Here is a 15,527-nt window from a genome sequence, read left to right on the forward strand (position 1 = left end):
ATTGCGGAGTCTGCACGATCTTCCATTCAACGGGATGCCGAAAGACATTACCGCTGCAGTCGGGGGTTGACGAGTCCAGCGGGCATTGTCCTCCCAAAAGCTAGCTATGTATATATGTTCAATGACGCATGGCGCTACATACGACTGAACATTTTACTCACAAATGACTTCATTCGAACGTCTATTCAAGACCCTCTCCGAACAGAGCCATCGGGCGTCGTGCCCCGAACCGAGGTGCTCCGCATTCCTGCATTGCATCAAGGAATCCTAGCACTAAAATACCGATTTTGTCTTCGGCCTGTGACAGTTTGCAACCGTTTTCGAACGATTTTCGCCAGTTGAAATGGCCCACACGCCACGAATCTGCTTCTGACGCTCACCGAGCCACCGTGGCCTGGAGAAGTCCGTACGCCGCACTGAGGGTCGGTGATTAATGTCATTCAGATGAGTCTGCAGGATGCGTGGAGGCGCCGACGCCGCACGCTCTGATAGTGTCCAATGTCCGGCCGACATCCAAATGCAGTGTCAACCAGACGCCCAGTTGGCGGTTCGTTCCTCTCGGACACAGTCACGGTGAGTGTGTCCCTCTATCGAACAGTGCCCGTTGGACTGAATCATAAGAAAACAATGGCTAGGCACACCTCTTTAGTACTTGCACAACCCGCTTCCGTTCACGATGATGAAGCTGACTATGAGGTCCTGTTCTTCGCCCTGGCTACGACGTCGTCTGTGGATGCATAGAGCATGTTTAATTGGGTTGACAATTTGTATCATGGAAGTTACCAGTAAAAGATGCTTGTGCTCACCAAGTGCTTGGCCACTTCAGCCGTCGTTTGACATACGTGACGTATCTTCCTCACCTTCAGTGCGGGGCTAGAGCCCAGTTGTGCTCTGTATTTGCTCTGTATCACCACAAGATAAGTGTGACGTCAAGAACGACGATGAGGCTCCCGAACACGGCGGCGTTGTTAAGAGATCTCTACCCTCAAAGCCGCAGCGGAAGCACAACTGCCAGATTTGCTCGTGCAACTCGGCCATAGCGAGTGCATAGCTCACCATAGTGACAAGCGCCTATAGCAGTCTTGCCCGCGGACGGTGTCCAGTTCGGGGCATGTTGTGTCTCGAGGCGCGTCCTTCCATCTTCCACGAAGTGCTCGTCAGTGCCAATAATGACTGGAAGAAGAGTCCCCATACGCACTGACTTATCGCGTCGACGGGCTCCCAGAGGACCCTAGATGATGGCCGGAATTTTCGTAATATTCCTGGTGTCTGTCAGTGCTCGCTTCCTGGCTGCATACCCGGGAGCTTTGCATCGCGCGCGGGGGCCGGGCTGCACGGGAGGAGGAGGTTATAAGGGGACCCCGAGGCATTTTCCAGAACCGCACCATTCCGCGAGTCTCACCATGTCCTTGGCGAACATCAGCACGACCGTCCAGTTCAATTACCGTCCGTCGAACGATCTGTTCCTGCGCAAGCTGCCCGCCTCGCGCTCGTTCGACTTCGGCCCGCAGGCGCCCCTCGTTGTCGTCGCTGTGTTCATTGCGCTGTTCGTCCTCGGCGAGGTGGGGCAGTTCTTGCTCGCACATCGGCAGCTTTCTACAGGGCAGAAGGGCAACTACGTGATCTTGCCATGGCTGTGGTACCTGGGCACACCGCAGTTCTTCACGAAGGAGTGCCGGTATCTTGCCAAGGCGCTGCAAAGATTCCCCGGATCGTGGTTCCGGTTCAGGGTTCGGGAGGTATGCCAGGCGTGTCAACTGTATTAGTGGTTCAGTCCTGACGGTGAATGCTACAGAACGACGTCGTCATCGTCTCTGGTAGCGAGGCAAGGCATGTCTTCTTCAACTGCCAGTCGCTTACCTTCCTCGAGGGCTACTTCCTCCTGGTAAGCCTTCAACTTCCCGTACTGCATTGCGTAACGTGCTGATTTGCCGACTGGAAGCATCCAAACATGAGGTACCTGCTGCCTGAGGCGTACACGGATGGAAAGGATGGCTTCGGCTGGCTGCTGAAGCAGTTTGCGCGTATAGACGTTCTCCAGCGATGTGAGTAGATGATTCTGATGGGTCATACACATTTACTGACCGCGTCCTAGTCCTTGCTCCTACAGTCGCCGATGCTCAGGGCCTCCTCACAGAGCTTGGGAAAGAAGGGATCATGGACCCCTTCACGGAAGTCGACCGAGTACGTCGAAGTGCATTCATCCCTATTTGGCGCTCACAAAGCTTTTCAGGCCGTGTTCAGCGTGTCCACGCGCATCGCGGCAGGCAACGAGATCGCGGACGAACCGGAGAAGCTCAGTGCGATGCATCGTGCGCTCTCGTGGTTGCAGAAGAGCTCAACGCCGCAGGCACATATCCTCCCGTGGATCCCGACGCCAGCACGGTTTCGGGGTGTGATCGGTGCCCTGAAGCTGCACCGGATGCTCAGCGAGGTGTTCTCGAAGCGCAAGCGGCACTCAGCGAGCAACAACGACGTGCTACAGAGCCTTGTGGATGAGGACGTCAGTGCGACACAGGCATCTGTGGTGAGTGCTTACCGCCGTGGTCCTGGTCCGAGGTTTGCTGATGGGATGTATGCGGCGCAGCTGACAATCATGACGATCCTGGCGGCGCATACAAACACGAGCGCGATCCTATCCTGGCTGATCATCACCCTCGTTCAACACCCGACATGGCTCGCAGCCGTCCGCGCCGAGGTCGACGCTTTCCTATCCACTCACCACGTTTCAACCCCTTCACACTCGCCTTCGCCCATTGGCACACCCTGCCCCACAGATTCCCCGTCCGATATCCCGTTCGTCGCGTGGGAGCGCGCGCTCCCGACGCTCGACCTCTGCCTGCAAGAGTGCCTGCGGCTCTACATGAACGTGCCTTTGATCCGGCGGAACACCGGCGAAGACATCGAGGTCGCTGGGCGGACGATCGCGAGCGGCGACTACGTGATGTACATGATGGAGGACGCGCATCTCGATGCGGCGGCGTACCCTGAGCCAATGCGGTTCGACCCTCTCCGGGATCGGAGCAGGGCGGGGAAGTCGGGCTTTGTCGCGTGGGGAGCTGGTGAGAACGGAATCGTAACCTGGTCGGACGCCGACGTGCTAACGGACGCGGTGTAGGAACTCACCCGTGCACTGGCCAACGCCTTGCGAAGCTCATCATTAAGGTCTTCGTCTCGTTGCTTCTGTGGAATTACGACCTTGAGCTTGTAGATGCCCGCGGCGAGCTGTTGAAAAAGGCACCGCAGCCGGTTATGGGGCTGTTCAGCGTGCCTAGACCGGATGCAGATGTGCGGGTAAGATATAAGGAGAGAGTATATGGTGCACGCACCCCGTGAGGCCGTTCGAGAGTAGCAGACCTATGGTTTTGATATTACTAAGATTGATAGACGCGAATGCTTGTAGATTGTCTCAGTAGACGATAGCTATAGAATCATACATGTTTTGAGGCGCACACGGTGAACCTCGCTCTGTGAAGGCAAGTTGCAACTCAGAAACCACAGTGCTATTTGAGCGGCGGAGAAGTGTACATGCCTGTGCCTTTAGGAGTCGTCAATGACCATTTGCTAGTGCGGGGATCTGTGACAATGAACAGGTATGTAGTGGTGTTATCCGTTCGCCCGAAATCGGTCGAAATCAGTATTTGCTGTTGGTAAGAAGGGAGCTAGCTCCAGGATGCGCCGCATGATTCTCAGTAGGCTGCAGGGCATTCGAAAGACAGAAGCTGAGGCTGACCCATATATTGACATTGCAAACTGCACCGTTTACACGTTAGCGCATTCGCTGGACGACGGGGCACACACATAAATCTCTAGAGACATGCCAGCGCAAAGTGAAAGTACCCAAAGCGCGACGAAGCGGGAGGGATACCGAGTGCAGCGGACGATGGACCGGCTGCACTTCAATTCGTACGTGAAATGGGATTTGAGAGCAGTGAGGGCAATACAAATCATCTGCGCGTGACAATAAAACAAGCAAGACTCATCAATCTGAAGGCATGTAGCCAGATACTGGACGTCACGGACGGTGCAAGCGTTGTTCGAGCTCAATCATAATGTCCGTGGGGATCCATATTAGATATCTTCTGTCTCTGCAGCAAGCCTGAAAGACCGTCACCGAGTTCCCGTCTGAGCACACATCATCGCACACAGCGGAGAAATCCCAGAGGATATGGGAGCAAAGGAAGAAGGGACTTGGGGGAGAGAGGGAACAATGGGCGATCGACGCGAACAAGGCGCGTCTGTTGTGGGTTGTTTGCGCGTCGCGGGAGACGCCGAAGCGTGTTGGAATTGAGACGCGCTGTTGTGGCCTCCAACAACAATCCCGCGTCGTCTGTGTCCTCGCCCCTTTCCTTCCTTCCTTCTGCCTACTCTGCACTTCACCTTGCGGGAACGACTTCACGATTCTTTGCCGCGCGCGTTCACGTTCATGCCAAAAACACGCAATATTCGCAAACCGAGAGCGGTGCCGCCTCCTGTCAAGCGAGATGCAAACGAGCCTCAGGCATCAGGGAGCTCGAAACCATCTGCGCAAGGAAAGGTTGGTCCGGTCAAGCGAGCATCGTCCCTCGTGCCCTTCCCGACCCCGCCACGGACGACGCACAAGCGCAAACGCGCACGCTCGCGCATCACTGATTCCGACTCGGAGGAGGACGAGCGGGGCCTTGAGCTCCCCTCCATCGATGAGGAAGGCGAGGAAGCCAGTGGCAAGCGCGATGGAAACGGTGCGCTCATCCTCGGATACAAGAAGCGCAAGACCCTCGATGCGATCGCCGAGGAGTTGAGCGAGGCCCAGGTCGAGGAGGCCTTCTGGATGGGCAGGCCTGTCTCAGCCAAGAGTGGGCAAAGCAGCTCAAAGGTCGCTGAGACAAGTAGAGGACGACAACGCTCGAGATCGCCTACACGTTCGCCATCGTCTTCTCCGCCTCCTGCACCCCACCTTCTGCGTCGCCAGCATACAGGACTTGCGTCCCCGCCTCCGTCAAAACGGCAGCCCCGCACGTACGTGATACGCAACGTCCGGACGCGCAGGCAGACACCTCCGCCTGCTCCGGCCCCAAGGTTGTCATCCGAGACGCGGGCTAAGAAGCCGGGACTGTTCCCTGAGCGCGACACACCGGACAACCCTTTCCTTGCGGACAGCTCGCCCGGTCCGTCCAGTGCGGTTGCGACTGGCTCTGAGCCACCGCGTACGCCGGAACGCCGCGTCGAGAAACCAACGGTCACATGGGTTTTGTGCGTCCTTATCCTTTCAATCAACCGTTTGTAGCCTTACTGTTTTCTTTAGCCGTGGCAAGAAAGTCGAGCTCGCAAATCCTCATTACAAGTCCCCCGGTGCCCCCGAGTCGGAGCAGGACGCCGCAGCCTTACTCCCCGAGACCCATCCAGACTACAGCCCCCCAGCGACCTACGCGCCGAAGTTACTCTTCCCCGAGGCGCGGCGCGACCTCCGCCCCCGACGGACGCCGTCCGTAGAACCGCGCACGCCCACCCGGAGCCTCCCCAGCCCCCGCGTCGAGACGCGCTCTCAGTCTCGCGCGCGGTCCCGGTCCCGCGCAGCGACAGTCGACTCTGATGACGAGGAGTCGGAGTTGCCGCAGGCGAAGGCCCACGCTCTGGCTGCGGTGCCGGAAGCTGAGGAGGAGGAAGTGGATGAGGCGGCGCTGGAGGCTGCGATGGCGAAACGACTGGCGCAGCGTATCGGAGGAGGCGGTAGCGGCAGCGGCAGCCGTAGCGGCTCGTCAAACGCGACGACGACGCTGTTCGAGCCGCCGATGACACGCGCGCGGGCGCGCGCTGCTCCGAGAGTCCCCGACAAGGATAGCGACCCGGCCCGCCGAGCGATGGGTCCTGTCAGGACCGTGAAGGGCTGACGTTGAGTGCTCTAGTATGCTGCTTATGCTATGGGACTTGAATGCGCTGATCTGATATACGCTACGCCGGTCCCTGTTTTTTCCGTTTCTCTTGTTCAGCGATGGTTGTTGACGTTCACTCTCGAGCATGTTGTCTCTTCATCCGTGCTGATCTATTGGTCTACGCATCTACCTGTCTACTCATTTACCTACTCGTATTGCGACACCCTTGCTAACTGTAACCTCCCCATACTATCCTCTGCGTGTCTATCCTCGACATGTACTGTCATCCATCCGTCGGTCTTCCGCCGAACGCGACACCCCCATCCTAGACCCTCACCGTCCCTCCTGAAGCACCAATAGTCATGAACAAGGCTGTATCTTGCATGTATGATCTGTCCAGCATTCTGGAATATTACGCTCCTGTTTTTATGCGAGACGTTTATGTATATATGCGCAAATGCTTTTGTTTTGTATCGAGACGGAGTGCAGCGGGCTGGCAACGACGTGTACTTGCAGAATGAACATCGATTGCTAGCGAACGTACAGGACGGGTATTGACACGGTAAAGCATTACAAAACGACGACAAGGCGGTTGACCTCGAAAAGTTGATCCGACCGAAGTTTCAAGCAGCAGGGACAGGTGTTGAGTCGGAAAGACGTTGCGATACGATGCAGACCGATAAGGGAAGCAGTTCGACGAGGGAAAGACACGGGACTTCAAGCAGATGTAGAGTCGGCTGGGTTCCAGACGCATATAGGCAGTTCGAGCACTTTCTGTTCAGGTTTCGAGTCGCGCCGCGACACGTTGGTTTGGGAAGAAGCCGGGCTACTAGGAGGATCCTGGAAGACGACGCCGCAGCTGGGCAGACCTAAGCGATCCCATAGCTGCGTCGAAGCCCGCCTGCGCTACTGAAGGGACGGATGTCAGTGAGCAGAACGACGCGCATTGAGTTGAAGTCGATGGTTGTATGCGTGTCGTTAACCAGGGCGGGACGCACCTCAGCAATTCTCCTCTTCATACCGGCGTATCTGATCTTGTACGGTTCATGGCGAATGCGTGGGCCTCCGGTGCCACGGTCGTCGGCATCAGTCTCGAGAATGGGGTCCGAGGGCGGGGGCGACGGGAGTGAAGCTCTGGCGCGGAGGCTGGCAGGATCGTCGAGCTTCGGTGGAGAGGACACCGGCGACAGAGGTATGTATACCGTCACCACAGGGTTGAATCGCCGACGCTCGCCGTCATCAGAGGCGTCCAGGTTAGAGATAGTAGAACGCGACGGCACCCCGCCGACATCCTGCCCTCGGGAAGGTGCACCGTGGGCATGAGACTTGGTCGTTGCCCGAGGCGGCGGACAGTAGACGGTCCGCTTCCTGCCTGTGGATTGCGATCTTCCGCCATCCGCCGTCAGGAGTGGCAGAGTGAACCTCTTTGAAGTCGCTGTGCGTGCCTTGAATGTCTGGGAAGTTCGTTTTGGTTGAGTCGAGGGGAGTGTGCACCAGGTTGCATCTGGCGAGATCGGGAATGCACTGTATGCGTCACGCTTGGTGGATTGCCTGAGACCAGGCGAAGTTTTGTTTGGCTGTATGCGGGTCCTAGCGAACGTTGCGGTCTCAGGATTCGAAGGGAGGCTTGGAGGTGGAAGGACTGGAGGGTGCGACTGAGGCCCGGGAGATACCTGTTCCTTGCTGGCGGTCAATAGCATTAAATTGGCACGGCGTGCAGACTCAAGAAATCATACCCGGGCTGCACTGCCAGTGCTTCCTGCACGCAGCCCTGTACTCCCGAGAGCACATACGAATGTGTTGGTGATTTCGCATCGGCAAGCATGCTGGCCCGGTCAAAATTCAGATTTAGGCCCCGTCGCAAGCACTTCGCACATACATACCCCCGATGCATGGGCTTACTGCTCGCAGATGGTGTTATGTTCCGACAATCTCCATCCTCGGGAATATCTGTTATGCGTGAAGGCGACACTCACTTGACCGCAGAGTACATCACCTCTCTGACGAGTTTTGACCGGTGCGAACGGAGGCTGGTGCTGGTAGGCATTGAGCACTACAGTGAACACGATTTCTCGCACGACTTACCTGTGTATGCGCGGCCTTAATGCCCTGACTTGAGATAGCTAGCCAGGAAGACTTGGCGTTGAAGGTTGGAACGGGCCGCTCGTCACTATTGCCGGCTAGAGCAAGCTACGTGTGTGCGCGCACTTAGCATATCAGATGATACATGAAATGCTATCATGCTTACCTCGTTTCGGCCTGAATCAGAAGAGGATTTTCCCTCACCTTCGGATATTTGGATCGATTGCAGCCCGCAATTTCGTGATTTTGACTGCTCAGGCCTGGACACTCCAGCCTGGTTGGGAGTGTGCTTCGCACGAATTGCTTGCGGGTGGGCAACATTAGCGACTCGGACGTTTCGTGTCGAGGCATTGATCTTGGCAATCGTCCACGGATTGGTACGATGTTGTGCAGCATCCAACCTGCTTGAGAGGTCGAGCTCCGAGAGAAGGGAGCGGTCTGATTCTTGTCTGATATCCGAGTCCGACAAGTCTTCATCATCTGAGAAGTAGCATGCACGATAATCATAGCACCAATTCATGCTGTAGTTCATATCAAGAGGCCGTCGTGCGCAGAAAGTACGAACCTCAGACCCTACAGCTATGTCACCTACCGTTCCCACACTTAGTCACTAATTAGTAATGTAGTCTCGGTGGTTACATCAATACTAATTAGTGACCAGATCTTCCGATCGCCTTACCCGTGAAGATTCCACCTGCGCTTCCCACACTATGCCATCAATTAGGCTTGACACATGATAGCATGTGATCGCCCTAGTTAGGCTTCGTCCACACCGATCGCCTTACACTGCGTTAAACACTGCGTTAAATCTGGGACTTATCAAACGAGTCCCTGGGCCCTCCGGCTATCCGGGTACGTCCCGTGCGAGCGCTTGGCCCCTGCTAGCGAGGCAGGGCACCCGATGCCATCAGGTCCCGTGATGGACGTCCCGTATGGTTCCTCGCCGGATATGGCAGTGCCTCCGGCCTCGCCACATCATCAGGCGCGCTCGCCGTCAGCGCGCTCGCTGTCAGCGCGCTCCCGCCACCCGCCCCTTTCCTGTTATAGACAGCCCACACGTGACTGCCCATTTCGGTTCTCTGCTGGCGCTCCCGCGTGATCCCGGATCGGAGCCCGGCGCTCCGCAACGTGATCGCTGGCCCGTGCGCACCGTGCTCGCCGGCGCTTCCCCTCTCCTTCCTGCTCACCGCCTCCACCGCCGTGCTCGCCGGCGCTTCCCCTCTCCTCCCTGCTTACCGTCTACACCGTCGTGCTCGCCGGCGCTTCCTCTCCCCTTCCACTGCCACGCTCGCTGCTCACCGTGCCCGTCCTGCCACAGCTCACGGCTACGCCCGTTGTGCTGCCCGGCGCTGCCTGTCGTCGTGCCAGCTCATTGCCGACACCGTCGTCGTTGTGCTCGCTGGCGCCTTCCATCCCCGCTTGCTCACTGCCCTAGCACCGCGTTCGCTGTACTGGTCCCTCCCCGGCCTGGTGCCACGTGTGCTGTACCACCCGGCGCCCCCGTCGTTGTGCCAGCTCATCACGCCTGCCGTCGTGCTCGCTGGCACCCTTGGTCTCGCCCAGTGCTGCCTCCTCGCTGCCGGGTATGTCTGTCTCGCTTCTGGTCGTCTTTGTGCTAATGTCTCTGCCTTCAGCACCGTGCTCGCCGAGCCGGTCCCGCTGCAGCTCAGTGCCATGTGCACTGAGTTGGTTGACGACCTCTGCTCGCCGAGTCACCACCTTCGCCGCCACGGCCGCCTATGTACTGTGCCCGACTTAGCGAGCTCGCTATGGTGAGTGTCATGCTCGCCGTGTTCTCCCCGTTTCCTTCCCCACTCCCATTCTGTCGACCTTGCCCCCTTCTTGCCTGCCTCCCGGTTTCCTTCCCCACTCCCATTCTGTTGAGCTCGCCCCCTTCTTGCCTGCCTATGTCAAACAAATATGTAGTATTAAATTCGTAGACCTGTAAGTAGATAGACAATGACATGATTGGGTCCACATAGCATGAGCATCGATGGCGCAAACACGAGAGATCATACAGCAACATTCGGAGAGGTGAGTCTTACACATGCTAGTTGTCCGCATCGCCGGGGACAAACTCAGCGCTCTTCGGTTCTGCGACACGGCGACGCTTGCGTGATTGACCCTCGCCGTCATCTCCGCTCTCGTCGTCGTCACTGCTCTCCTTCTCCACATCACCGCCCGCCATCGCCACTGCCGCCGCCGTTGCCGCCTCCTTGCCCTTGCCCTTGGCCCTCGACTTCTTGGGCCGCGCGTGCTTCTTTCCCTTGTCCAAGCGCTCCTTCCGCTTTTTGACCTGCCCGCCCGCAAGCTTCTCGGCGAAGGATGCCTTGAGCTTCTCACGCTCTTCGGGGGTGGTCTTCTCCCAACGACAGGCACCCGACTGAAGGGCTTGCCACTGTGCTTTGAGAGGGGGAATGCTGGTGCTGAGCTCAGATGGGTTCTTGAACTCGCTGAGGAGCCAACCACGAAGAATGACGCCGCGACGGAAGATGATCTCCTGCTCATAGTTGATGTAATTCATTTGGATGTTCGATTCACCACAGTGTCAGCTGCAGGAACAGCAACAAGTGAGCACTCTATATACTTGTGAGAATCAAGCCACGCACCACGTCATATACGATCTCCTCGAACATAATCCTAAATGCCATTTTCTCCACATACCCCTCCGAGTCCGACGTATTGTGCTCCCGCGTGGTGAAGAAGAGTTTGTGGAACTCCCCGCGAGGGGGAACGTGCTTGCCGTCCTTGTGGCAGTCGATGATGAAGTATAGCATGTCCATCTTGTCAAACTTATCGTGGTTCTTGCGGTAGTTGTCGTTGCGCCCCCAGTGAGTACACACAGATCGAATGCCAAGTGGGTTGAACGAGCATTGCTCGAATGGGAGAGCAACTGCTCTGCTCATTGCATGATAGGTTTTAACCGTGACCATGAGACGGAAGCCGAGAGTGGCAGAGTTTGAGTAGTGACTGCAGAAGAGTAGGAGTGAGCGAGATGATGCGGTGAGAGCACGAGTGATGAGAGCGGTGCGAGTGCGATATGGTGAGAGCGCAAGTGTGGCTGGCGCGCGGTGAACGCAATTATGCCTGCACGACTGCACGCACCGTACGTGCAGCGCATAACGGTTTCGTCAAATGCCTCCTTCCGTGGCCGCAAATTCCGTGCAACGTCCTCTGCATTTCCTAGAAGTAGGGCTGCATTTCCTTGAAGTAGGGAATCCCACTAATGTAGCAATCGAAAAATGGCATTACATTCGTTTGTTCAAGTTCGTTCCTGTATACATGCTAATCGAGAAGTTCCGCCGCACTCTCTGTAACATCTGCCGATTGTGCTCCGAGATTATCTACGAACGTAAGGAATTGTGCAGCCTCTTGTTCACCCTCCATCCCTGGTACATCCTCGTCATCGTCACTCTCGTCGTCGTCAGTGCGAGCCTCGTTGCGCGGTAGTAGAGTGGCACCATTGCTCCATGCTGCCCACGTCGGGAGAGGCAACCCAAACGAAGACGCCAGGTCGCGACCTGGACGGCGACCGTGCAGCAGATTCCCAGTGTAACCTGGGAGCTGCGTGACCTTGTAGAGACGGTGCGCGATCGTTTCGTTTACCTGATTGCGGTAAAGCCACCTTGTTGAGAGTTCGTGAGCGAGTTCCGGCCTCGAGATGAGGTTGCGAGAGATGGCATGATAGAAGTCGTAGTGCTCGTCAATAATGAAGGTAAAGAGCCGTACCATCTCCACGTTGAGACGTTTGATTTCTTCGGCCGCTCATTTGACATTGAAGTACACTGTCATGGCTTTGCGATTCGCTCTGCGAGCCCATGGGAGCTGTCGGATATCTTGACGTTGACGCGACCGAAAAAAACACAAAAGCCACACAAAAACCCAACCGTGAGGTCGAGCAGTGGTATGCGAGGCCTCTGTGTCTATGAGATGTACGGGGGACTGTACAGTGGTCTAGGTAAGAAGGAGGAGGACGGACAAGACTCCGAACGACGTGGGAGAGCTTCGAAGATGTCGAAGACTGTTCGAAGACGAGGGCTAAGCCTCGAAGGTAGGAGGGAGGGTTTCGACAGACGTGTCGAACGAACGGTGACAAGGAAGGCGAGCGACGGCAGGAGAAGAAGTGTAGAGCCACTCGGGGCAACTACGAGCTGGCGAACGTACTGGTGAACTGACTGACTGACTGACTGGCCCCGAACGTACTGGCTGACTGGCGAACTTGCTGACTTTCGAACGTACTGACTGGCTGACGAACCTCGCCGGTGCGAGGTGAGATTGAGAGGGTAAGGGGGTCTCTGAGATTCGAAGGGAACCAGTCCCAGAGTATATACAGGGAAACACAGCTATTACCACTACGGAGCTCCAACGGCCCCAAACATCCGGCTATGGCTTCTAACACGTGACAACTGCTCTCGGGCTCGCTAACCAGTGGTCCGAAGGCCGACCGGCTATCACATGACACCGGAAACCGAGACCACTCGTCGAGGATGTGAGACGACCTGCAAGGACTCACTGGACATCCTGTAGCATCCTATGGTCTTGTAGGAGTTCTTCTAACACCGTAGCACATCTTCTAACATTGTAGCATGTCTTCTAACATGTTTGAGTGTCTTCTAACACATAGTGCATCTTCGAGTGACCTGCGTGCTCTGGGGTTGTCTAGATAGGTGGGTAGGTGCCCCTATAGCGTTGCTGAGGTGTTGGAAGGTCGCGGATAGGCTTCTAAGGTGAGCCAGGATTGGCTACGAACTTCGAAATCTTCGAACAGTTGTAGTGGATCTTCTAAGAGCTTCGGAGCATCGTAGAGGCCTAGATTGCGTTTTCGGGGCTTAGATAGCCTAGAGGCGTATCAACATGCGTCTCGTAGCAGGTCGAACTCCGATAACGTTGTCATTTCCATCACCTCGGACCATGTCAGCGACGGCCGTGGCGGGACGAGCTGGGCGGCGCGGCGATTGTACTCGGTGAGAGCTTTTCGGACTGCTTCTGCGCGGGTCTTCAGTGCCTTCCCAATCTTCTCGCGCATCTTGTACCCTGTGAATGCATGAGAATACAAGTGGCCGCGAACTGTGAGTAGTACTGAGTACTCACCTGTGCCACTCATTCCCAGCTTCGTGAGCTCAAGGAGACGCTGCACGACCAGGCGCTCGAGGTTGTCGAGCGCGCACCTGTATTTCCGTCGATCGAGCTCACCGAGGTACTGCCTGTATATCACGTCTGCTGGCTGCCAATGGTCGGCAAGCTCGAGCTCATGCTCGATGATTCGTGCTTCTTCGTCAAGGGCTTTCCAATGCCCGAACATGCTTGAGTAGAGTGATAGAATGGTTGTTTTGTTGGGGTTTGCGGCACCGATGCGCTTCATGTGTTCAGCACAGACGTATTCTGTCTTCGCAGCTTGCAATTTTTGCCTGCAAACAGAAGTGAGTGCAGGTAGGATCTCGAAGATGACACTTACCAGGCATTCTCTAACTTCAGCAATACCTCCAGGTAATCGATCCGACGGCTGACCGACAATGGTTCCGCCTTCAGGCCACGTAGATACGCGCGCTCTTCTGCAACATAGTTCTCGTATTCGGCTGGTCCTGCTCGTAGTTCATCTGACAGCACTCGGACAACCTCACCATCGAGACGAATGATTTCTAGAGCTTGCCGGTAGTTGTTCCAGATGAACGAGGCTGAATTGGTCAGCAACGCCAGAGACAAGTATGTAGTACTCACCCGATTCTACATGTTTTCGCTCAGCCCAGTGCCCGAAAAACTCCTCAATTGCTTGATGGCGGTGGAAGGCAGTCGAAAGCCGCGTACCCACAGCAAGCGCATTGGATTCAGAAAACAGGCGTTCACAACCTTCGAAGTCTTCCTTACCGACGCCTTCCATATACAGAGGATGCCAGTCCAGTTGGCATCCCCTGTTGTGGCTATAGCCATGGAAGGCGGCTACGACGCCCGAGAAGCGCGCTGCCCGCGCCTTTGCGCCAATGGAGCTTGTCTCCACAGTCTTCGTGAACGCGCATGCTATGTCATAGCCGAGTTTGATGTTGTTGCCGTATACGTCGATCATCTTCGCGACGATGGCGAGCGGATATTTCATGCTGCAAGCAACGATCAGATCAATCAGTAGCTATACTAGAATGATGTCAGAAACGTACAGCTCACCGCTTCGGATCATGTCGCACATGATCAGAAGCTGGCCATGTGTCACGTTCCGTGCCACCAAGACCACCTCCGAACTCCAGTTCCGTTTTCTCCGTCTCCGTTTCTCCGAACTCCGGTCTAATTGTATTCGCTTAGCCTATCTTCTCCCGCATTACAATTAGCGTACCGCATGGTCTCTATCTTGCACGGACAATTAGCTTATTGTATTCACCCCGGTTACTAACATCTCCGGTCTTCCGTTATTGTTTTCCGTATCCCTTCCTCCGACTTATTGTCTTCCGTTCACAATTAGGACTCTTAGTATAAAAGACCGAACTGTAGCACTGTTGTACTCCAGTTCGAATATCTCGTTTATCCTCGTCTAACCAATCCGATTTCCTTTCCTCCGAACTCCTGTCTGAACTCCGGACTTCCGTCCGACCTCTGTCTAGTTTCTCTCGCTCTCGTCTTCTCCTCCTCCTTCCTCCGACTATATCTCCGGACTCCGTCATAGTCCACCTCCGTCCAAGTCCAAATAGAGGACCTCGTCGAGTTCTCCCAGGGGCGTTGTTAATAGCTTCGCCAAGTCCTCATTCCACTGCGCTCCGAAACTCCGGACTTCGTAACTCCGACCTCGGACTTCGTCTCGAGCGCACGATCCTAACAGTATATTCGAACTGACTCTTGGGATCTCGACATGACCGACGATTTCCGCGGGTTCTCCGCCCGACGTTATAATGTTCCGTTGGTCAACAATCCGACTCCGGTTACACCCACTCGAGCTGCACCCGTTACGCCCACAGTTAGGGGTACCGCTGTAATACTCCCACCGGACACCGTTTCACGTTCTCCGGTTCCTTCTTCCCGTCGCACCAGCCACAATCCGTTTGAGGATCCTGCCTTCCGTGAAGGAGGAGCAAACCCGGTCTATAGTCCGGGCGGGCCAATCAACTGGCCTCCACAACCGATTCCAGATCGTTCTCCAATTCTTCCGGAGTTGGTTCCGCTACCTCCTTCCATCCGTTCGTCACCTCGTCGTGACCCGCCTCCAACGGGTCAGGATGTCAACCACGAGCTCGCCGGAGCTATTTCGCTCCTGGCTACCACCCTCCAGCGACAGTCTGCCGCTCCGACGCAACCCTCTTCGCGCGAGCGGAACAACGTCCGGGAGCCGGACCAGTTCGACGGTTCGGACTCGACCAAACTCCGGTCGTTCTTCACCCAGCTGGAGCTCGTTTTCAAAGCTCGCCCCCAGACATTCGACTCCGACGAGAAGAAGGTCACGTACGCCGTCTCCTATCTCAAAGGTACTGCTCTGCAATGGTTCGAGCCGTACCTATTGGAGCAAGTGTCGTCTACCCCTCCCTTGTTCCTGACGGACTACGAGGAGTTCCAGCAGGAACTCCGAATCAACTTTGGTCCGTACGACGCCACCGGACAAGCGGAACACGACCTCGT

General features: G+C 56.1%; 5 protein-coding genes across 5 annotated transcripts; 2 read left to right on the forward strand and 3 right to left on the reverse strand.

Moving 5' to 3' along the window:
* Positions 1-1,385: 1,385 nt before the first annotated feature.
* B0H18DRAFT_1176558 (cytochrome P450) lies at positions 1,386-4,271 on the forward strand. Its single transcript, XM_048035934.1, has 8 exons — positions 1,386-1,739; positions 1,796-1,885; positions 1,943-2,045; positions 2,096-2,184; positions 2,234-2,527; positions 2,588-3,062; positions 3,119-3,294; positions 3,602-4,271. The coding sequence occupies exons 1-8, from the start codon at positions 1,404-1,406 to the stop codon at positions 3,803-3,805; spliced, it is 1,767 nt and encodes a 588-aa protein (XP_047892412.1). The 5' UTR covers positions 1,386-1,403; the 3' UTR covers positions 3,806-4,271.
* Positions 4,272-4,426: 155 nt separating this feature from the next.
* Positions 4,427-5,870, forward strand: B0H18DRAFT_1120079 (uncharacterized protein; the record flags this gene model as incomplete). Its single annotated transcript, XM_048034050.1, has 2 exons — positions 4,427-5,232; positions 5,285-5,870. 2 exons carry the CDS (start codon positions 4,427-4,429, stop codon positions 5,868-5,870), a joined length of 1,392 nt encoding a protein of 463 aa, XP_047892413.1.
* A 510-nt stretch (positions 5,871-6,380) lies between these two features.
* B0H18DRAFT_1211974 (uncharacterized protein) lies at positions 6,381-8,466 on the reverse strand (the record flags this gene model as incomplete). The annotated part of the gene is made up of 7 exons (XM_048036446.1): positions 6,381-6,758; positions 6,851-7,535; positions 7,589-7,678; positions 7,736-7,802; positions 7,849-7,888; positions 7,938-8,042; positions 8,101-8,466. 7 exons carry the CDS (start codon positions 8,464-8,466, stop codon positions 6,570-6,572), a joined length of 1,542 nt encoding a protein of 513 aa, XP_047892414.1. The 3' UTR covers positions 6,381-6,569.
* A 1,518-nt stretch (positions 8,467-9,984) lies between these two features.
* On the reverse strand, positions 9,985-11,666 carry B0H18DRAFT_1120081 (uncharacterized protein; the record flags this gene model as incomplete). Its single annotated transcript, XM_048034051.1, has 3 exons — positions 9,985-10,434; positions 10,544-10,904; positions 11,287-11,666. The coding sequence occupies 3 exons, from the start codon at positions 11,664-11,666 to the stop codon at positions 9,985-9,987; spliced, it is 1,191 nt and encodes a 396-aa protein (XP_047892415.1).
* Positions 11,667-13,385: 1,719 nt separating this feature from the next.
* Positions 13,386-14,025, reverse strand: B0H18DRAFT_878076 (uncharacterized protein; the record flags this gene model as incomplete). Its single annotated transcript, XM_048040599.1, has 2 exons — positions 13,386-13,609; positions 13,653-14,025. The coding sequence occupies 2 exons, from the start codon at positions 14,023-14,025 to the stop codon at positions 13,386-13,388; spliced, it is 597 nt and encodes a 198-aa protein (XP_047892416.1).
* Between the last annotated feature and the right edge of the window lie 1,502 nt (positions 14,026-15,527).

Source organism: Fomitopsis serialis (genome assembly GCF_022376445.1).
Source record: "Fomitopsis serialis strain Sig1Antser10 chromosome Unknown B0H18scaffold_42, whole genome shotgun sequence".
NCBI classification, from domain to species: Eukaryota; Fungi; Basidiomycota; class Agaricomycetes; order Polyporales; family Fomitopsidaceae; genus Fomitopsis; species Fomitopsis serialis.